Source organism: Halichoeres trimaculatus, unplaced genomic scaffold (genome assembly GCF_033239565.1).
Source record: "Halichoeres trimaculatus isolate MK-OKI-2021-1 unplaced genomic scaffold, fHalTri1.1 fHalTri1_scaffold_14, whole genome shotgun sequence".
NCBI classification, from domain to species: domain Eukaryota; kingdom Metazoa; phylum Chordata; class Actinopteri; order Labriformes; family Labridae; genus Halichoeres; species Halichoeres trimaculatus.
Genome location: NW_027437192.1, coordinates 12,666,595 through 12,689,743, shown reverse-complemented (window position 1 = coordinate 12,689,743; position 23,149 = coordinate 12,666,595). Strand labels below are relative to the sequence as shown.

Sequence of the window (23,149 nt, the reverse complement as noted above, 5' to 3'; positions counted from 1 at the left end):
TGTGGAGGCAGGAGAGAGCCTCTGCAACATTCAAGTGCAATTCTCAGTTGGACCTCACCATTAGCTATCATTTCAGTGAAGTTTATCATTGTTTTAAATTTTAAAAGTCACCATGACTCATTCAGTGCAGGACATTCAAACTTAAAAGTGTTTCTGTTTCCACACCCCTTCTCCCCTCGTTTTGGGGAACACCAGCAGGATGCCAACCATCTCTGGCATGTTTGGCAAATTATAAATAGGGCAGCTATTGTGCCACACAGTGGACAGAGTCACACAAGGACTCGTGTTTTATCAAGTCTATCACAGCTCTGTGGTGTTTCGTACTAGTTGTAAAACAGCAGAGCCTGTCTGCTCCTCCTCACCCGTCAAGTTGGGGCAGGTATCCTGTAACGTACCTGCGCACCACGCCCTCCTCGTGCCCCTGCGCACAGGTAACGCAGAGCAGGAAGTGGGCTGTCAACTTCGACGCTGTTGCTGTTAAAGTGAATGAAAATGTGGTTGTGTTTTTGAGCAAAAGCCAGATTTTAAACGTGCTTCTACAAACTTTTTAGCAGTATTTTTTTAAACAGCAAAGTCATCATTTCAAGGGAAGATGCGACTCCGTGAATCCTGCGCGCTCATGGGACTTGTATTGTTGACGGTCTTCAGCTCATCAGGTGCGTAAAAATCAGTGAAACTAAATATAGGCTATAAATCTTCTTACGTTTCCCCCTCTCATTTTATTATTTTCAGTGGCTTTACTGCTCCAGTAAAATACTCCTTGGTATCCTGAAACTTTCTGAAACCCTATTAATCCGTGTCGTATTTCGAAATTTGTGCCAATTGGGTCAAACTCAGAGCTGAGAGGAGTGCATGCAGTCAAACATACCCAGGGGAAAACTTATGCAAAAGAGGCTGCTCTGTGAAACTTTGTGTACTTCAAACCACCGTTAACTGTGATTGATTGTGTTGACACTGGATAACGAATCGTCATCGGGAGGATTGATGTTCTGCTTTGACTTGCAGACATCCGTTTTCAAATTCTTAATGAGGCGTTCACGGACCATGCAGGCATGAATCCATCATAACTGTATTAATAATTGACCAGCTGTCAGTTGCTTCAGTTTGAATCTGGCGGGCATATTTTGTAGTTCTATGATTTTGCTAAATTTTGCTGACTTCATTTAATATTTGCAGAAAGTCAGGGGCAACATGGCGAATTATTTTCTTATTCTATGCTGGAGGTAAATTATACAGACTTTACATTTACTTCATTACGTGACAGTTTGAACCCTGTGATCTCTGACACACCCGTTGTTTATGGTAGCAAAAGGCCCTTTAGCCAACATTTTGTGGGAATGCTGTTTTCCCACTGTGTTGCTTTCAAGTCCTCACAAGTTCAGAGTGCTATTCCACTTTTTGTGTGTATTTGTTAACCTGTGCAGCTTCTTAACATCCAAGTTAAATCAGTTACGAGGTGTTTTTTTCTACATGCAAAAGTTTGAGGTGCATATTAAGGCATGATACAGTCACTTAGAATTGACAGGACAGATTTAGAAAATGAAAACAAACTGGTGTCTTGATATACAGGACTGCTACATTATCTCAAAATTCAAGTAGGCTTACTGTTCAGTCTTATATTAACTGCTGGCTTCTTAATATTTTCGCCATTGAAATTAAGTGGCTCTGGATTAGAATTACTTTATTGTTGTCAAAGGTATTTCAAAACAAATGAAAAATTATATACTGTGTTTTTTTTTAATCCCTAAAACTTCTTTCTTTCTGGAAATGCCCTGGTAAACCTTATTTATTTTTATTTATTTATTTATTTATTTATTTATTTATCCATTTATTTATGGAATCCCTTCTGAGGAATGAGAATATAACTAAGCAGCTGATTATTAAATTATTTGCCATATTACAGCCTGGCCAAGTTCTAATTCAGGGGTGGCCAACCAGTCAGAGACCAGGAGCCACAAAAATTACAGTGTTAATACAAAGAGCCACATCACACACAAGGTTTAACAAACACACTTCGTCTCACACATAAACTAAATGACATAAAATTAAAATCAATACATTCCCAGTTTTCAAAGTAAGATTTATAGTGTTTGTAAGTGTGTTTGAATTTTTACTTGGAGCCGCGTCAAAGACAAGTTTCTGTTTTTACTGCAGAAGAGACAAAGTTCTGTCAATCTATCTATCTTGAAAGGAGCAAATGTAGACATGTAGAAGAGAAACTGAAACTTAAGCACTAGTCTCATGACCCAGGTATTGATCAATACTAATCATCCCAACAGAGAGACACCATTTACTGTATGATATACAAAGTGAGTGAACAAATGTGTAACCAAAGCTGCAGTATGGCTTCTTCAGTATGGGTTTATAGCTGAAACAATAACAATATCACACTGCAGTTTGCCTGAGGGAAGAAGTTTACATTCGTCAGATAAGACTCAGATATCATACAAACAGCAGTTACTCATAAATTTTTAAACCTTCAGTTCCTCTTTACTCAGATGTATTTCACAGCAAAGAGACGTTAATGAGCTCGTGTCGGTCTGTCATCAGGGAACAAGGGAAAGGTGTGCCTGTTATCTTTAAATTTATTTGCCTAAGCATTACCAACGAACTGTCTGACCATTACTGTGTGTTTTGTCCTGTTTGACTACGTATCGATGAGGTGCTGTTTGATAACTAATGGAGTGTTTAACAGGAGAGCAGGGCAGTGTTGTGCTCTGCTTTAAAAAAGTAAGTTATGTTGTTCATGTTGTTCAAGAAATAAAGAGCAGAATAGACAATGAGAGTTTAACCTGTCAGTTCCATCAAAAATGTGACTATACTGAAAAGAATATGAATGTGGTATCAGTTTAAGCTGATTGCACTAGCATAATAACGCTAAACAAATTTAATGTTTATGCCTTAGCAAAATAATTAACAATGGTAAATACTCATGGTACAGTTGCCAGAATTTGCAAAAATGCTAAAATGTGGAGTCAAAGGCTGGTAAAATGAAAACATTGATGTTAACCTCACTCAAATCACTTCTTTAAATGTCTGATTTAACAGTTTCCCCAAACCTTTAAGTGCAACACCTTCAGCTTTCTCCTGTTGTGTTCTTTTTCTTCAGAGTGCCTGCTGACAGTGGTCAAACCAGACAAAGGCTCGACGGTGATGGTGTCCAGTGTGGCGTCTTCAGATCAATGTGTGGTGTGTACAGTCACTGGGGTGAACGACACACAAAAGTCCTGTGCTTCCTCGCTGACTCTGGTCCCTGATGAGGAAGTCAAACTGCTGTTCAATTGTTCACAGCCCATTGAGGAGGCTTACACTGTGATGATAAATCGGACCATAGGTGAGTTCACTGATGACACACACTGTAAACTGGGCTTGGGCTAAATGAGAGCACTGGAGCCTTGATACTGTGGCACAAGCTGTTCTCATGTCCGTCCAACCAAGTAACTGCAAAAAATGTAAACCTATATTTAAAAAAAAGTGAAAGATCATTATAAATTCTATTTCACAGAGCACAAAAGATGATTAAATCCCCATATTCTTTACACTTCGATACTGAGGAACATTATTCTGAATCTTCTATGCAGACTACTTACACAGTCGCTAACAGAATAGTGAACTTCCTCCCATATTTATATATTTTTTTGCCTCTGTAGACAGCCTTTTAATAACCTGTTTCAAATTAACCTAAATTGTTGGCAGATGTTCATTATCTTTTATTTTCACTGGAAAAAATGCAATTTTATCAAGTGTTTTTGTCTTATTTTTAGTGGAAAATGTTATTAGACTTAATGTGAGCCACACTCACCCGACCAGTCCAGAAAAATATCATGTTTTAAGTTTTTTAAAGACTAAAATGAGGTCTAAATTACTTGAAATGAGTGAAAAAAATCTGCCAATGGAACAAGAGAAAAATTACTTGTATTACGACATGGTGCCAGTTTCAAGCAAATTTTCCTTGTTTCATTGGCAGATTCTATTTACTAGTTACAAGCAATTCAGACCTCATTTTTGTCTTTAAGAAAACTTGAAACAAGACATTTCCTTGGACTGGTCAGGTAAATGTGTCTCAAATCAAATAAAACAGGACAATTTTACTTGAAATAAGACAAAAACACTTGATAAGATTTGAGTTTTTACAGTGCAACTTTTTCTGTGTTTTCTTCTCCCTATCCAAACTATTTTAAAACATGTTGCATGCGTGAAATTTAAAATATATTTTTTTTTAGAAAACAAGGTTTTCCAGTTTCAACATTCCAACCTCAATATTGGGTTTAACTGATTTGTAAAAGTAATAGTCACAATCCGTGTCTATTCTGAAAGGTAAACCTTTGAAGTGTACATAGAGAAGCCAAGATTCGCGTTCTCACTGTGTGTCGTAACTACAGTCAGGTAAAATAATGTGAAGAGGGATCCTTTGGAGAAGCTAACAGGGTAATACCCACACCTCTTTATTTTTGGATAACTCTGGTGGCCCTCATGGTTTGTTTTCAGTCACAGTGGGTGATTGTTATAGCAAAAACACCTTTAGAAACCCTTCTTAAAACAGTCAGCCAAAAGCTGGTAAACAAAATCAAGGGGTGTAGAAGAAGTTTACAAAGAAATTATAATTATATCAGACTCAGAAGAACAAATTTATTAGGAATAAGGGTGTCATTTTCAAATATATTATGATTTAATAATAAGTTTCATATTGATTTTTCGGGTAAGTTCAAGGAATTTGCTTTGATAATAAGGTGGGACTTGAACATGTTACACTTCTGCCCTTTCTAGGAGCTGAGATAATTTTATGTTCAATAGTCAACTGACTTCCTTGCATTTTGATGCAAGAAGTCAGGAACAGCCATTATTCTTGTCCAATCTTGAATCCAAATTATTTAGTTTTACCAAGCTGTATCGATGAAAATCCTCTGGAATATCAGGGAAATCCCTTTAATTTTCATCAGCACATTTAAGACTAACTTCCTAAATTGTCTGTCTGAATTTTAACCAGAGTGCACGAAGGACACCTGCAGCCCTGAAACAGTCGAGGCTCAACCCTCCATCCTCACAGAGTTCAAAAGGCACTTTGTGTGGCTCCTGAATGCACCTGAGAAGACCGTTTTGATCCTGGAAGTCCTAGGAGATGGATTGACAGAGACATCAAATTCATGCCTTAATGGACTTCAATATACTGTTGACACAACCAAAATGACTGGTGGTGGCAGGAGAGTTAATTATTGCCAAGATGGATCTGCGCCTCAAACGAGCATCAACAGGCTGGAGTTGCCCAATGAAGCTGGTGTACATATGCATGCTGAGCTGAAAGCTCAGGTCAAACCTGCGTTGTTTCAGGTCTCCGTTGGATCATTGAGTAAGTAAAGTTACACCATATAGACTTTTTCTGAGAAAGTCTTTAATCAGGTTTTAGTTGGAGCTGCAACAGCTCATCTTATCTGAGTCAGGTAATTAGTCTGGTCATTGGCTGAGTTAGTTTGTAAGTTTACTTCTGGTGGATATTAACCAATGATACAATATATTACAACAAAATAACTTGTGCCTACATTTAGATTAGTCAAAAAAAAAAAACTCAGTTAACAGCAGCATTACTGTGCTACTTACACAGCTAATGTTAGCTTGCTAATGTATGATATATATCTGACCAAGCACTTGAATGCTGTTTAATAAGGGTGAAAACTTGGAACAGTCTACATAACTTTTAAAAGTAATTCCCATCTCTAAATATCAGATCTTTGCTGATAATAGCTAAATAACCACAGTTAGCATAGACATTTAGCTTATGTTTAGCACTAGCTTAATATGACAAAGGGCAAAAGTTGCTTTACCACATTATTTTGCCTTTCTTTCTGAGAGTTGATTGATAAAATTTATTCAAATTTAATGATAGTTTACTAGTGTTTAGTATAACCCTACAGCTAATAGGTTGCCGAACTATAACATGGAGACACTTGTGCTATATAAGAAGGGTATAACACATTTACACTTATAGCATGTTTAATTTTTAAAGAGAAAAATAAATGAAAATACGGAAGTGCAGACTGTCAAAGATTGTGTACTAGATGATTTTTCTAGCAGTAACTGTTGCTAAGCCAGCATCAAAGAAACCAGGATGCCACTAATGCAGTCAAAACCAAGATTTAATTTTTAGATATAAGGTGGTTGACTGTGAGTTTATGGGCTGTTGTTAAGCCTCTGGCCAGCTATTTTCTTATGCTTACAGTTTTCTAGCTAAGCTAACTTGCTAAGCTGGCTTCTGGTGGAAGCTTTATTCCTTTATTTAATCTAAAAATATGAGTAGTATTTCTACTGAACTATCCACAAGAAGGTTATCATTTATTTCCATTTCTGGTGAACTTTTCCTTTAAGGTTGAATAATTTCATGTCTTTCTGTTTGTTTGCTCTTATGAACTTAGAGTGAACTGAAGACAAAGATGGATTCATGAGCAGCTGTTAAAACAAACCCTGACATCTGTCTCACTTTCTTGTTTTTTTTTTTTTTAGAGGGCAGAGCAATGGTTATTACTGTTGATCCCAGCACAACTGTTGTTCTGAGCCGGGATCCAAAGGAACCAGAGTGTGAAGTGTGCTTCTTTGATGGCTCCGGTCCAAACTGTAGTCCTACTGTAAGGACTCTGACGGAGGTTGAAAACCTTGCACTGGAGTTCAGCTGCATGAATCCTCAGGATATGTACACGGTGAAAATAAACAAAATGATAGGTAAGAGCTGTAGTGGTTGCATAGTAGGATTTTTTTTAAAGAATAAAATTAACTGTCTGTCTTTCAGATTTGAACTTATTTATTTCTCTTTTACTTATACAGTTAGAAATAAAACAAAATAATACTGCAAATGATTTTGAAGTGTGGCAATAGATATATTATGACGTTAAAGGTTGTAGAATGAAGTTATAAATTAAATACATTTTCTGATAAGTTAATTTTTGTTTATTTATGGTTACCTTTTGTTTCCTTAAGTAAATAATTTGCTATTTTCTCCACCAAAGCTACGAGAAGTTTTCCCCTCACCATTTATCTGGTCTTTCTTTAGAGAAAAGTCCATATTTTTGATATTTTGTTGTTTTTCTTTAACCAGAATGCACACAGAGCTCCTGCCTTCCTGCAGAAGTAAAACCTGAAGCTGATCCCTTTAAAGACTTTGTGAGATCCATTACATGGTTCATTCGTGTACCTCCAAGGACTGTTTTATCTTTGGACTTTACTGGTGACGGATTAAAGGAGGCATCTGCAGCAGAGAGTTGTCCAGATGGATTCCAGTATTCAATTAGTACGACTAAAAGTGACGAGACGACAAAAAAGAAAAATTACTGCAAAGGTGGGACTTTGTCTCATCTGGAGCTCCCTGGGACGGCGATTGTGACTGCTGAGGTGCCAAAAGATGGTGACTCACCAGCATTCACTGTCAAAACAGCACCAAGAGGCAAGTGTTTGCTCACATTTTCCCCATAGAAGGAGATCATACTGATGTTTATGTGACAAAACATTCAGCTGATCATTTTCTAAAGACCCTGCAGTCTTCACAAAAAAAAGATAGTCATCATCACCGAATGTTTTTAAAGTCTGGTTAAGGTGAATGGGGCTCAGGGTTAATTTGCATCTGAAGCAGGAAGTGAGATCTGATATGAGAGGTCACTGGATTGAGCTAGATCCTAACTTTATCAAGTATTTGCTTACTCAGAGATGATTGCAGTAATTATAGCGACAGTAATAAACATTAAAAAATGATTAAGTTGTAAGGTAACTGGACATCAGCTGTACTCTTGGAGTGATCATAGACCTGCTTTCTAACCTTTAATCTTACTGCAAGTATGAATTTATATGCAATAGTCCCTTTTTTGTCCATTAAACCTGAGAAATATTCTCTATTTAAAACAAATTCTGCTCCCTGGTCAGACCAGTATAATCACTGTGCTGTTTTTCTCTTCAGGTAGCAGAATGATGTCCGTGAAGCCTGATCCTGACACCATCATCACCATCAGGAGAATTGCAAGTGAGCCAGAGTGCAGCGTGTGTGAAAACAAAGAGCCTGCACCGGTGTGCAAAACACAAGAAATGACCCTGAGAGATCCTCGCAACACCTCTGTGGAGTTTACCTGTCCACAACCTCAAGAAGTATTCAGTGTGGAGATCAACAGAGAAATCGGTGAGGGGTTTAAAACTGCTTTTAAACTCTGCTAACAGTGTCCTGTGCACATATAAATCAACTTCCCTGAGGGAAATCTACACTGCAAAAACTGAAATCTTATCAAATGTTTTTCTAATTTTCAGTAAAAATGTCTTTTTATACTCAATATGAGCCACATTCACCTGACCAGTCCAAAAAAATGTCTAATTTCAAGTTATTTAAAGACAGAATTGAGGTCTAAATTGACTGAAACAAGTAAAAAAAATCTACCAGTGGGGTAAGAGAAACGTGCTTGTATTAAGACATTATTCTAATCTTGACAAGCACATTTCTCTTACCTCACTGGCAGACTTTTTTTTACTTGTTACAGATAATTTAGAACTCATTCTTGTCTCAAAATAACTTGAAATAAGACATTTTTCTGGACTGGTCGGGTGAAAGGGACTTATATCAAGTCTAAAAAGCCATTTTTACCAAAAACAAGAGAAAAACACTTGATAAGATTTCATTTTTTTGCAGTGTAATCCTGCTTTCTTTTAAAAGTGAAATGTGGGTAACACTTAACTTTAGAGGTCCGCACATTTAATCACACTTAGGTAATAATTAGACAGTTCTTTCTTATTTCTTTGAAATTAGCACATAACTTCTTTAAAATAATGTCAGAATTTGATGTCACAAGTCACAATTAGTAGGTTACTGGTTTTTTTTTTTTCAGTTTCTTTGAATTTACTCCAAATTGCAACCCACCACAAAATGTTTTTAGAAGTATCCCAACGTATTTACTATTTCAAGAGAAGCAGGTGATAAATAGCTGCTTAGTTATTGAATATATATTGTTTCCTCTGATAATTACCTTTGAAATGTTAAGTGAATAATTCAATTTCCCAATACGCAGTTGATAGTTAGCTTGTAATTGAATTTCACCAAGTTTTTTGATACCAAGTTTGTTGATATGCATGATGGAGATCACATGCAAAATGATATAGCTTTATGATTAGGCCTGTAATGTTTCACATGATACAACTGAAGGCTTCAAATGTGATATTCACCAAGAGTGGGGTTGGAAATTGGCCTTACCTGATTGTGATAGACACTGTGAGTACAGGTGCACTGCAAAACAAAATCTGCCCAGAAGTTATGTGCTAATTTTCACCAAATTCTCATGAAATTTCAGGGGTAATTTCAAAGAAATAAGAAAAAACTTTGCCTAATTATTACATAAGTGCAATGAAATTTGCAGACCTCTAAAGTAAAGTGTGACTGAAATGTGTCACTCAACTTGATTATTTGCTGTGAATTGTATTACATGTACCTTATATAGCCTAATTTGAAATCAGAGGTTTTACACATTAAAAAAATACAATATAGAAGTTGTCAATCTTTTTTAGTGCTTTCATAGGATATAAAAAAAGAATCATTGTTTTGTTCTCAGTCTGCTTTATAATTGTTGGATGTTTTCTCAGTATAACACTCAGTCCCCTCATGTTTAACTCCCAGACTGCACAGAAACCTCCTGCTCAGGCGACATCGTTCAGGCCGAGTCCTCACTCTTCCCAGACTTCACCCGAACCTTTACCTGGGATTTTAAAGTCGTCTCCACTCGGGCCTTCCAGCTGGACTTCCCAGAGCCAGGAATGCAACAGATTTCCAATGGGGAGACCTGTTCAGATGGCCACACGTACTCTGTTGTAACATATCTGCGCACAGGACCAGCAACCATTGGTACCTTTTGCAAAGGAGGCACTGTGACCACCATCCTGGCTAAGTATAAGGGCCGTGTGTCCCTGCTGGTGCCTGGGGACAAGAAGCTAGACCCTGTGAACTTCAAAGTCACAGTTGGGCCTGAAACTACCAGTAAGTTAGGGGAAAAGTTTTTTTGTAGTTGAATTGTGCTTAGTAGACACAACAACACGTCAAACATCGTGAAAAATAGATCAATATAAGAGTGATGCTTCTCTTCTCAGGGTTCTGCTTTACAGACTCAAAATGTCTGTGTATTATTAAAAGCACATGAAGATGTTTTTTTATATTTGACTTACACTATTCCCTTGTTTTTCTCCAGTGGTGGCTATTGTGAAAGTGAACCTACCCCGAGGTGTATCCGACACAGACTTCATCTCAGCAAACTACCCCAGTGATTTTCCCGACAAGCAGGAGATGCAGTGGGACTTCACAGTGCCTGGCATGCACAACTACACGATGCTTTTTCGCGATCACACGTCTCCAGAGTGCCTCAGTGGGGATGCACAAGTGGAGTACCAGAAAGAGAACAAGAAGGTGACCAAACTGGCTCTGGCAGATCCTCAGCCAAAGCACCAGCAGGGCAACTTCAACATGGTGCTGAAGAACTGTGAGACCAACATGACGCTGCAGGGACTCACGCTGAACTACAGAGTCTCCTTAATGAGGAGTGGCCATCCAGGTACTGTGTTTACCTTTTTATGCCATAATCCAAATTTTTTTTACCCAAGTAAGCTGATTAGAGAAAATTACCCCCTTCAGAGTATCAAACAATGTTTATGTGCACGATTGCATTTAATGAAATAAGTTGGAGAAGCTTTCTTTTCAAACACTGAAGAACCGTCTTTGTTGTGTTTCTCTCCCAGTTCTGTGTAAGGTGGATCTAACCAAGCACACAGGAGTGTCTCTGCACTTAGAGAAAGTTGGCTCTGATCCTTATTGTGAGGTGAGCATCGACTCCAAAGTCCAAGAGAAGATAAACGTGGCTGCAGGCACCAAGGCCACCCTGTCCTTCCTGGATTGTCCAAAGGAAGACGTGCGGCTGACTGCCAGCAAAGTCATTGGTGAGATTTATTCAGTTTGCATGTTTACAAATGACCTCATTGCACAAATTCTCTTGTCTTGTTACTGGAAGACTTAATATGATGGGGGTTTTAATTCTACCTGTTGGAATAATAAAGAATCAGTCTGAATCATATTTATTGCAAAGTTATTCAAATTATTATTAGAAAGCAGGCTTATTTGACTATACACATTAAGAAAAAATAAGTATGAATTTGAAATATTTTCATACAGAACAAAAAATGTAGTCTCAACATAAAACACTAGAACAAAACGAGTAAAAGTGGTGAAAAACAACTTTTACAAATGTCCTTTAACAGAAAGTTTTTGAGTTGCACTTCCTGATCTAAAACTCAGCCACCAGGGAAAAAATTATAAAAGCCTTGGAAAGAAAAAACATCGTCCAACTTTTAATTGATGGTTTAATGATATTATTCATTATCAGACACTCAAGAAAGTATGCTACACCACAAGAACCATTTGGCAACCTTTCTCAGCTTATAAAGAGAAAATGAATGCTAAGGATTTTATGAATTAGAGCCGATGACTCCACGAAATTGTTACAACTTTTTTTTTTCTCATAATTTTTTTTAACTTCTGCTTTTACCAAGTCTTTAGAGTACACTGGGAAAGGAGTTCTGTTTGAGCAATGAGGGGATTTTACTGTCTTAAAATTGAAACACCACCGATGTGTATATGTTGTTAAAAACAAAAACAAAGAACCCTTGACTAAAAATAAGTGGTGGAAAAAAAATATTTTTATGTCCCAGATATTTTGGGACATAATTCTATCGAGGATTGATACCACTCTTAGCTTTTATACAGTAAATATGAAGCAAAAACCATTTAGAGTTGCTTTGCATAATAACAAATAATGAGTTGAAGCAGCTGTTTATGATCAGTCTAGATGTTATCAAAGAATTGAAAACAGAGCAACCATTTTTATCACAATCCTAAATGATTGAATCTTTGTGTCACTGAAGAAATATTTAAACAGAACATAGAAAACAACTGATCAAGCTTTAAACATCGTGGTTAAAAGGTTTTCTTAGTTTTGTTACTTTAAATTTTTTATTTTTTATTTTTTTAAATGTTTCTGTACTTTTCTATACTTGTGCTCTTTTAACCAGGAACTTAATCTCTCTGCCCCACAGGCTGCCCGGAGGTTGCTTCATGCTCACAGACTAACCTCACTGTTCCCAAACTGGATGCCTGTCTACCGATGCCCCTCCACAGTTTCACTTGGCACGTTAACGTCCCTAAGGACGGCACCATAGATCTGGTGTCGCCCACAGGGAGCCTCCGACAGTCGCTGCCTGGCCAGGAGTGCAATCAGTCAGTGGCCTTGCATGTGGCAGAGGACGACGGGTTTCCTGTTGGAGATTTCTGCTTTAACGGTGCCATCCCTAAAGTTCAGGTGCACGCCAACATCTCTGTCACAGCCAGAGTCCCAGATTTCAGCAAAACTAGAGGGTCTTTTCTCAGCGTCAGCTACAGTGAAGAAATCCCAGGTATCCTCTTCTTTTGTTGGTCTTTGATTTGCCTTCCTGCTGCTGTCATGTACTCTCTAACTGCAGTCAAAAGAGCACAGTCACTCAACTTTTACATACCACACAGGGGCACTGTTGTACCACAAATGTTTGAGGACACACTCCTGACACTCAGCATCATTTTCTTCCCTTTCTAGAGACCATCATATACAACATACGTCCAAAGGCGTCATCTCCAACCCTAATGGCCACCCCCAACTGGCCGGAGGGCATGAAGCCTTTCTCCACCCTATCCTGGATTGTCAATGTCCCGAGTGGGTACAAAGCGCACGTTCAGTTCGTCAACGTCAGCCAACCCAAGTGCCGTGACAGACACACCGCCATGAAGGTGAAGAAGCTTGACGAAGAGGAGGAGATCTTCAGCCGCAGGGAGGACGAGCAGGCAGAGGATGAGCTGTTTGTGGATGGTAGTTTCTATCTCAACATGTCAAACTGTATCCCAGAGGAGGGACACTTTGGGGCAGTGACCAAAGTCGTTCTGCAGAAGACATCCAGTAAGGAAATAGGATTTTCTGAAAGCTTTTATCTTTTCTTTGATACAAGTTATCCTACCTGAATTAATAAAATTAAATGAAATTAAAAAGTAAGTAAACTGAAGAACTTTGCCTCCACAGACCTGTTGGCCATCCTCCTCGGGATAGCAGGAGCTCTTTTGCTCGGGCTTATAGTGCTGGGGGTTGTATGCTTCATCACAAAGTAAGTAAACTTGTCAAAAAAAATGTTTCAACTGTTACAGGGGACTGTCTGAATTTGAATGACAAACCTTAGCTTTTACTTTATCATTAGATAGTAAGAATTAAAATAACACCCTCTCTTCTAAGTTTCATACTGAATCCTGTCTCTGTCAATGAAAACATTAAATTCCTTAAAATAAAGTAAAAAATGCAAATAACTCTGTTCACATATATAAATTTTTTTTTAAAAAAACAAAAAAAATGTTATGAAACTGTGTCAACAGAGGGCGCTAGAATCAGCAGAGCTTTGAATGCAGAATTTCAAAAGAGTTTTACTAAATATATTACTGGTCATCTTAGGACAACTTGCTTTCATTGTATGTAATCTACTTTCATCCCGTTAACAGGAAGAAGAAGAGAGACAAAATGAACAAGGAGTCATCTATCTACATCGGCAAAGGAAACATCTTCCGCCCTGGTGACATGCACTTCACTAAAACCAGGTCTGATAACGAATCCCACGTCTATGACTCCATAGATGAGACGATGGTTTACGGCCACCTGCTGGGTGACTCAACGTACTCTGACAGCCTTCAGGATCACTACAAAGGCACACAGGTGGACTCTTATCAAACGTTCACAGGCCCCACTGATCCAGGGCTGCCTGTGATCAAGGAACCGGACAACGAGCCGGAGATGGATCATTTCAACACATTCCTGGATCCATCCGAGTCTTTCATACCATCTCGTCCACGCACTCCCATCGAGCGGCAGGACAGCCTCGGCTTCCAGGACCGCAGGATGGTGGACAATGAGCTGTACACCTTCAAGAACACAGGTGATATAAACACCATCCGGCTCTCTGGTGTTGACTTGGAACCCCAGCCCCCAGTAACAGAAGACTACCTGTAGTGTGTTGTAGACTGTAAATGCACGAAGGAGCATGTTACTGAATTCTCGTTACAGAGTACCTCTGAACTCTCTGATGTGAACTTTCTGTGCCTCTATCAGACTCAGGGAACGAGAGTTAATTGAGTGTCTAAGTGTGTGATATGTACAGTGTTTTTTTTTTTTTGTCAGAACTCATTTCTGAGGGATCAAAAATAGATGCTGTGATCTGTTTTAAAGAGGCTCAGTGAATCCAGAGATGGGAGTCTTGCAACGGGGTTGGTTACAAAGATTTTTACCGTATCCCCAGTGAATACAAGACTAGAGCTTGAAGCCAGTCAGCTTGGCCTTGGATTAAAATAACCCGTCTATGACTACTTCTGGAGTTGTCTAGGTAATACAAACCTTAAAGATACTGCCTTTGTTTTGTTGTCACTTGAAGCTGCTATGAGCAGCCAAAAAAAAGAAATACAGCACGCTTATGGAAACTGCTTATAGATGGGTTTTGGTACCATTTTACAGATCCTGGCTAGCCTTTTTCCCCTGTATCTTAGCTGTACTTGTGCGCTCAGCTGAGATAATCATCCTCTTTCTGTAGCTCACCCCACTCACAAAACATTAAACCCATCTTTTTGTGTTCATCTTAGTGAGAAAGCCGCTCGTCCACGTATTTCTTTGAAATTGAATTGTTTTAGTTTTATTACATTGTTGCACATATGTGGTGTGATTTAGGAGAAAGGAAAAAAGGACAAATTTTAGTGTTTTTTAATGTGTCTAGTTGTATGTTTTTTCATCATCTGTAAATACAGTGTAGTTTTTGTTTTGTTTTGTTGTTGTTTTTTGTTTGCAATAAATTCTGAAAAAATCCAGCCCAATCCACAGTGAAGAGTCTCACCTCCTTTACTGTCACTCTTGACGTTAAAAACCCTTTGAACCGCAGGAACTCCAGCCATGAAAAACAGAGTGAAGAGGAAGGGTGTGGAAGACCTCAGACTACAGAGCAAAGACGCCAGTGTTTACCATGGAGAGCTGTATTTTACTGGAAACAACAAATGCAGAAGCCAGGTTTACATAGCTGCACCAGATTTCTTGCAGATGCAAGAAACTTTTAAGACTATTTATTTCACTTTCAAGCCTTTTGACTTTGATAAATATTATTTTCTCTTAATGTGAAACAGTTTAGCATTCTTACTCAGAAAAGATTTTTTTGGCAGTTGTGTTCAACATGAAGGCCAAATCCAGCTACTAGCTGGTTTAAATGCTTAGAAAAGTAAAAAGTGTTTTGCTACTGACATAACTATTAAAGTAACACATTTTTTATAGATATTAAACCTATTAGCAGTGCTATGTGTTGTAACTGAATCTTTCTGAAAACCCCATTTGGATCATTAAAGCATTTTTGTACCAAGCTAATTCATAGCTAGGCAGCTGAAGGAGATGCTAGGTAGCTGCTGTTAGCAGGCACAAGATTTTTCATCAAAACAGCTGAGTATTGTTATGTATGTTTCGTTTTTTTGTTGTGTGTGTGTGTGTGTGTGTGTGTGTGTGTGTGTGTGTGTGTGTGTGTGTGTGTGTGTGTGTGTGTGTGTGTGTGTGTGTGTGTGTTAGTCATTTGCCGTTATGCAAGTTTTGTGACCGTTGGACAGAATTAAGCTAGCTGTTTGAATTGTTACTGTTACTATGATAAGCTAGCAAGCTACAGGTAGTAGTTAGCCTCAATATTGAGTGTCATCAATCTGTTGCAGGCAGAGGCTTCATCTTTTAAATGTTCTTTAATAAATGATAAAGGGATACATATTATTTATTTATTGTCATGTTACTTTTAATACTACAAAACTAGTCCACTTGGAAAAAATATGTCAAAAAATAACATGAAAGTTGAGATATTTTTATTTGATGCAGTATGATACAGTATACTTCTGTCTCCATGCGAGTCATGTTGATAAATACAGTAGTTGTGGAGGAATACTTTAGTTTAAAAAAGTGATTCTCAGCCAGTGAGTTTATTAACTGCTGCCTACAGGTGTAAAAATAATGCAATGTGGCTCCCATTTCTTTTCTAAAATTTGTGAAAGATGCCAGCACCACCACATATATTTAGTAAAAATCAAATAAATATGTTTTGAAGTCGTTGGGACAAGCCTAATCTTAAAAGCACATGATAATCTATGAAGGCAGCAGTTATGGTGTTCTTTTGGAAAATACAATCTCTTTTTTTTCTAAACTGAACTGCATTCTCCAGATTCACTGTGACCACAAAGAATGCTGCAAATGACACATCTCCAAATCACCTCAGTGAAGAAGAAAAAAAATGTAACCCTTTCATTGAATTTTAGTTTCAATGCAACACCAGCTGAGAACCACTGTTCTTAAACTGTCTTCAGAATGGCAGGCAAAATGGTACTGCAGCAAAGAGTAAACACTGAAAGCAGCTATAAACATGAGTAGTATACAATAACAGATAGGAGATCAAACGATATTGAACTGGCAGACGGAGGGTTTCTCATCACGACAGTTCTCGTCAAACCACTTCCCATTGGAGGCCACCTTCAGGACAGCACAGTTGTGGGACATCCCACCATCCGGCTGACGGGACCTGTAGTTGGACGTGTCCCAGTTTTGGTATGACATGCTGAGCCCGCTCGTGTCCACCCAGGTGCCCTCTGTCACCATGTCATTGATGCCGAGCCAGATCTGCTCATTAGGGCCAATGGTCTGGCGGATGTAGTCTCTGAGTTGGTTGTTCTCATCGGTGGAATTGGGCGTGCCTAGCAGTCCACCCAAGGCGTTGCAGTCCTCACTGGCAGTGTGATAACGTTTTCTCAGAGGCTCAGCCAAGAAACACTTGCCGTTGATTTTTATGCCTTTCAAACAAACTGTAAAAAAAAAGATAAAGAGGATGGTAGAGTGACTTCAATGGTTAATTCAGACACACTTCTCTTGATTAAAAGCAGTCAAATGATAACCATGTACTCAGTTATAATAAACAACATGTTAGCAGGGGAAACTGGTTATAATTTTGTGTTCTGTACCAGAGGTCACAAAGGATGGGCCATGTGCTTCCCAGACTTAATACTTGCAGTTTCAAAAACTACACATGTATCCCACCTGCCTTTATTTCTAAAAGAAGCACGCCACTGACTTCAGACTGCAACTGGAACACATATTTGGCGCTAACAATGTGGCTGGAATAAATCCAAATAACTACAGCATGAAATGTTATATTCGACTGCAGAGGAAGTACATCTTGCTTGAGGACAGTAGCAGCTTAAACCCAGATTCATCTTTAAATCTTTGTTTCCTTTGGAGTGATTAATGTCAGAATGTGGGCGACAAATACATCTGGTGCCCTGTTGGATCCTGAGTCTGTCATCTTGTATTCATACATCTTAAATGAAGAATATGGGGACAATATAAACAAACTCAGTATGCTGTGAATACATTCTTAAAATGTTTTCTTATTTAATTGATTTTCTCTCCACTAGTGAAAGAGATGATTCTTATTAAGACCTTAATCTCCACTTTTCTTTCACATCTTGTAATAATTCACTGTTTGTTGTTGTTTCCTTTTAAAGGTAAACATTTAACCTTGACTGTTCCTTGTTTTTTTAAGGTATCACTCACAAAAGGTGAGTTTTAGAAGCGTGTTCATTAAAAATCATACTGATACCATAACATTAGAAACTAAAAGGCACATTACATATGTGAAACTTTTGGGCAAGGCAAACCATCTCAGATAATTTATTTGCAAGTATTAAAAGAAGTAGATATTAAAAGAAGATATTAAAAGAAGTATTAAAAAATCAAGTTTATGGTGGATTTATTTAAGGTTTTATGTTTACCTGTCTGCAGGGCTTGTTGTTCTTTCAGTAAGTTGAGCTCCTGGAGGATGTCATTGATCTGTCTCTGTAGCTCCTCAATCGCAGGATCCTTTGTTGTTTCTTATTCCAAAAGACACAAATAAATTCACATCAAGTGTTTGTTTGCTGTACATGCTTAAGTAAAACAGTGAGTACTGTATTATATTATATCATATAATATAATATAATATATGATATGATATTATATAATATCATATTATATTACATTATCACAGTTTCAAATCAAAATAAATGATAAATGATCATTCCTAAATGTAGTTTACCTTTTTTCAGTGGCTTCTTCCTCACTGAAGTCTGCTGAAACGAGCAGTTCACGAGTAGTAGCACTCCCAGCAGCACACACACTCCTTTGAACTCCATGGTGAGATCTTTTTTGAATGAGGCCGATCCAGCGTGTGTGGATGCATTTTATCCCTTTCCCTCTCCAACACCCTCCCCCTCATCTCTCCAAACAGGGACAGGCTCTCCAGTCCAAAACCGCCCTTTGCAGGCATAACAAACCAACCTCAGGAGCTTTGAGAGGACGGTGTGTGTGTGTGTGTGTGTGTGTGTGTGTGTGTGTGTGTGTGTGTGTGTGTGTGTGTGTGTGTGTGTGTCATCTGGCTCCACAAACTTTACGTGGAGGGCCAGAACTAACCAAAGCCAGACCTGGGAGACAGGTGGAAACTGGCATCCAGGTGGGGACAGTATGAATAAGGTGTGACATCAGTAGAAGAAAAACAACACAAACAGAGAATCATCTGTTGCTTAAATGGAACTGATTTCAGTTCAGCTGGCTAGAAATGGTTTAATCAGGAAGAAAAGTGGAAAAAGACTCTCTTTCTAAAAAATTTGGCTTGAATTCGTTCAGGAGGTCTTTAGGTACAGCATCACTTGGAAAAATTCAAATATTTCCAGGTATTTTTGGCAGCAGAGGGGCACTGAAAATGAAAACCTCATAAATCAAAACTCTTAAGCTGCTTTGCTTCACCCTCTTACAGTACTATCCCTTACTATAGGTTCTTAGATCATGAACAACTTTCTGCATAGGCCTTTTTATTTGCATTTCAAATGCACAGAGTGAGTTTGAGCTATAAATCCAGCTTTGTTTTGGACTTGTCTGCCCTCAGTCGGTGCACACACCCTACACCAGTCTGAGGGAAGAGTGGAAATGATCCAGAGTCACATCTGCTCTCTCTGTAGGACTCTCATTCTCCACAACACTCAGCTGACACGTGGCAGAAAGAAAAGGATGCGGAGAGTCTGGACTTTCCTTTGTACCTCTGTCCTGACAGCACAGCAGGAATTTCACGTGTGAGACATGTGACATTTTAAAGTTGTACAGCTGCGTTATAATTTACTCTTAACTTCCACATTACCTCATAATTACATTGTAGTGTTGGGGTTGCAGCTGTTATAGTGTAAACACCATTCTCCTCTTGATATGCTGTACATACGCAACAATATTAGAGGTGTGTAGTGTATTATAAACCTTAAATGCCTGAAAAAACAGTCAAATTATACGTACAGCCCTAGCTATCAAGTGTCTAAATGTATGATTAGTACCGTTAAGGTATCCTTCAACTGTTTTCACTTTGTCACCCTGTGTTTAAAGGAGTATTAAGGGTGCAGACTATCTTAAAAAGAACCACATCAGTAGTTTTCAGGTATTGTCTTGTGGCATTGTGAGTTTGTGAGTAAAACTAGAGACTAATGATGTAAATGTGCTGCATTAGAAGACATTTCTAGATAACAGTGAAATATATCCTTACAGTAATGCGCAAAGACGATAGATTTTTTTACTAATTTAAAGTTTTATTTAAAAAAATCCGGATACATATACATCAATAAATGGTGCAGGCACTTTTTTTGTTTTTAACCAAGGAAGCCGACTTTCTGTCTCTTGGTTCCCAAACTCTCCTCTTGCTGCAGCAGCTTCATGAGAGGAGCATGGAGAGCTTTCCCTACTCGTTTACCTGCCTGGAGACAACAAAACAACACATCAATACCTTACCTACATACAGCTTTATTCATATAAACTTATTTTCAACCTTTATCTTTATACAGATTCATATGTATATGTTTGAGTCACAAAACCAAAGCATCTTCCAAAGGATTACAAGCACTGCCTACTTAAAAGCTCAAAAACTCTCTCAAGCTGTTTTCCTCTTATTTATCTTCTAATATCACTGCTTTCCATAAAGAAAAACTATTTACATTTTCTAAATTCTAAATTACAAAAAGACCATATCTATTAAAAACACATGCTCTAAACAAAAGCTTCACAGAAGCTGGCAGACAGATTTAGTTGCCTTTAAATGGATCCAGGTGATCTATTTTTTTAGACATATGCAAAATGAAACTTCTATTAAAGCAGCAGTATTGTAAGTGGCAAGCTTTTTTAAGTTTATTCTTTTAAACATGGAAAAAATAGATCTAAAAACATCTAAAGTGCCATTATGTTTATACTGAGATGAGGGGGGACCAGATGGCGGTCTGCATGGAGGTCTGGACTCACCTCTGTCATTTCATAGATGCTCTCTGGGTCCAGACTGCCACCGCCCACCTTCCTTGTGCAGGTCACCGTGCCTTTGTTTGTGACAGAGATAATCAGGCTCGCCACAGAGCAGGCCTTCTCTTGCAGAGTTGCGTCCACTACGTGCCTGTGACCTACCTGTAGAAAAACAGAAGATGGAAGGTCAGCCACGCAGTGTTTTTGTTTACCGCTACCAGTAACATGCTGCAGATAGTGAGCTCACCTTGCACAATGTCACGATACAAGGAACGTTTTCTATGTTTAATCTCATGCAGTCATACGGATCATCTGACAGCTCAATTTCCTTTCCTCCTTCATCATCAGATGATATGTGCACCTTGGGAATTCTGCCAGAGGAGTGACCAGAAGAATGTCTGTAACTGTCAGTACTTTATATTTTTTGTGACTCAAATGGCAAACACAAACTTACTTTGTGTTGAAAAGAGCTGCTTTGATAGCTATTGACATGGCATCATACAGGTTTCCATCACACTGCAGAAGCTGTGGAAAAAGGTGACATTTTACCTTTGTGTAAAGAATAAAACCAAATAAAACTGAGAGCAAATTTGTTTTTTCTAAATCTTTCTGCCTCTTACCAGCACATCCACATAAAGGACCCAGCAGTGCTCTCCTGCACTGATACAGAGGCTTTTCAGGTCTATGCTGTTTTTGTTGTTGAAGACTTTGTACAGTGTGTTACTCAGCTCTGTCCCCAGCTCCTCACCTCCTCTGCCCTCAAACTCAGGAGTGGCATTGGCTGAACTATTGGATGTGGAGAAGAGGACAGTTAAGGTTTTTGATTTTGTAATGAAACAGTATTTTGTTTGTTAAACAAAACACATCAGGATAGTGTAGAAATAACACAATAGTTGGTACAACAGCACCTCCTAGTGGCTATGTATCTTGCAAGATACACTACTCGGGTGACCAGAAATCCTTGCCCCAACAGGTCCTCCTTTTTGATCATAAAATTATGTCTGTGAGTTTTTTATAGAGTTCCCTCAGCTTGTTTTACAGACTGTTAATATTTATAATAAAGCACTGCACTGCAAATATTCAGGTGTACCTACCTGTCAAGCCTGCAATACACAAGACCCAGGCCTCTCCTTCTCTCAAATCAAAACAGTGTGAAGCACTGTGTACTGTCTACAAAGCTGGCTCCCATGTGTCAGTTACATATAATAATAATAATAATAATAATAATAATAATAATAATAATAATAATAATAATAATAATATTATAATGTAGTGAGGCATTGTTTTTGTTTACACTAAACATTAAATTCCTTTTTTTTATTTTTTCAGAATATGGTCACCCTATATGCAACACTTGACCTTCTTCCAGAGGAAAGATAATGTACTTTTTGAATATTTGATGAATAATGTTTGGTAAACATCACATTGAATTCTTCTTAAAAAAAAAAAAAAAAGAAACATGCAGTATCAACAATTTGTAACAGTATCTAGTTATAGCAAATTTATACTCTGGACATGCACAACACTACTTTTTGAATGCACTTCTTTAAACTGCACAATGTGCATCATACCTACCAATCAACGAAGAACTCCAGGTACCCTTCTTTTGGCACCATGGGCCTTGGTTTTCCAATTTCAGCCTTAATTCCGACTAGAACCGCTGTGTGTCCCTGGAATAGAACCAAAACACATTAAAGCTCATTCAATAATAAATAAGTCAACCACTTGGAAAATGAAACAAACAAAGAAGCCAAACATCTGACAGGCTCAGAGGTAACAAGTAAAGGGACACAGGATTTGGGATATAGACTAAATAAACAGTGAATGAGTGTGAACGTGTGTGTAGCTGAAAAGATTATTCTCCCAAGACAGGAAATTAAACAAGATAAAGATCTCCTGCTGCAAACTAGAGCTGCACGATTTGGGGAAAAGGTGCGATTTGCGATTAGGTGGAAAATATTGCGATTGCGATTATGCTTGCGATTTAATAAAAAAGGTTGTGTCATGATGAGTCTACAGATTTGCTTGGTTATCATAGAGAAAAATCTGAATTGCATGTGCTGACATTGCGATTGCGATATCCTCTTTTGCGATTACGTAATTGCAAGTGCTGACATTGCGATTGCGATTGCGATAATCGTGCAGCCCTACTGCAAACGTAATGCTTTACCAGTGTGACTTTAGCCGAGCCGTCCGTGTTTGACACCACATCAGTCTCTATTTCCATATGTCTGTAGTCCTCACAGCCTCTTCCATCCACTCGTAAGTCATCCTGATGTCAACATGTAAACATCAAAACAGATTCTGAGTCAACAAACGGAAAGCTTTCTCGCCTCACAAACTGCCGTGGCATTAACGTGCATTTCTAAATAGCAGGGGCTTGGTGATGGACAGTAAATGTAAGAATCTTACCCGAATACCGTGTAAAATGTAGACTTTTTCCGCCTCGCTGACTTGAACTGTTGCCATGATGAAGAACCGCTTGCATGTGAGTGTGTCGCTGCTCCGTTATGTCATCAAACCACGACGATCCAATGTTCGCTTTACTCACCGGCGTGTCCCCATTTTTAGTGGAGGATTCAGGACACCGCCCAACCGGGCTGTCAATGTCAAACACACAACGTAAAACACGTTTTTTTTTTTTTTTTATTTCAACGCAGAGCTTAAAACTCTGAACTAAAAATGTAATCTTATGTACTAAGAATATCGAAGAATATATTTGAAACGAA

At 38.3% G+C, this 23,149-nt stretch overlaps 3 protein-coding genes across 3 annotated transcripts; 1 reads left to right on the top strand and 2 right to left on the bottom strand.

Moving 5' to 3' along the window:
• Positions 1 to 335: 335 nt before the first annotated feature.
• On the top strand, positions 336 to 14,916 carry cdcp1b (CUB domain containing protein 1b). Its single transcript, XM_074686097.1, has 13 exons — positions 336 to 656; positions 3,110 to 3,334; positions 4,988 to 5,347; positions 6,496 to 6,711; positions 7,085 to 7,429; positions 7,937 to 8,152; positions 9,632 to 9,988; positions 10,197 to 10,556; positions 10,741 to 10,938; positions 12,091 to 12,447; positions 12,624 to 12,980; positions 13,101 to 13,182; positions 13,568 to 14,916. The coding sequence occupies exons 1-13, from the start codon at positions 593 to 595 to the stop codon at positions 14,070 to 14,072; spliced, it is 3,642 nt and encodes a 1,213-aa protein (XP_074542198.1). The 5' UTR covers positions 336 to 592; the 3' UTR covers positions 14,073 to 14,916.
• A 1,062-nt stretch (positions 14,917 to 15,978) lies between these two features.
• Positions 15,979 to 18,294, bottom strand: LOC141803398 (tetranectin-like). The gene is made up of 3 exons (XM_074687393.1): positions 18,193 to 18,294; positions 17,891 to 17,989; positions 15,979 to 16,924 (listed from the first exon to the last, which is right to left on the bottom strand). The coding sequence occupies exons 1-3, from the start codon at positions 18,287 to 18,289 to the stop codon at positions 16,518 to 16,520; spliced, it is 603 nt and encodes a 200-aa protein (XP_074543494.1). The 5' UTR covers positions 18,290 to 18,294; the 3' UTR covers positions 15,979 to 16,517.
• Positions 18,295 to 19,744: 1,450 nt separating this feature from the next.
• Positions 19,745 to 22,942, bottom strand: exosc7 (exosome component 7). Its single transcript, XM_074687146.1, has 8 exons — positions 22,833 to 22,942; positions 22,591 to 22,692; positions 21,996 to 22,090; positions 21,041 to 21,206; positions 20,875 to 20,945; positions 20,668 to 20,791; positions 20,427 to 20,582; positions 19,745 to 19,888 (listed from the first exon to the last, which is right to left on the bottom strand). The coding sequence occupies exons 1-8, from the start codon at positions 22,887 to 22,889 to the stop codon at positions 19,784 to 19,786; spliced, it is 876 nt and encodes a 291-aa protein (XP_074543247.1). The 5' UTR covers positions 22,890 to 22,942; the 3' UTR covers positions 19,745 to 19,783.
• Positions 22,943 to 23,149: the final 207 nt, after the last annotated feature.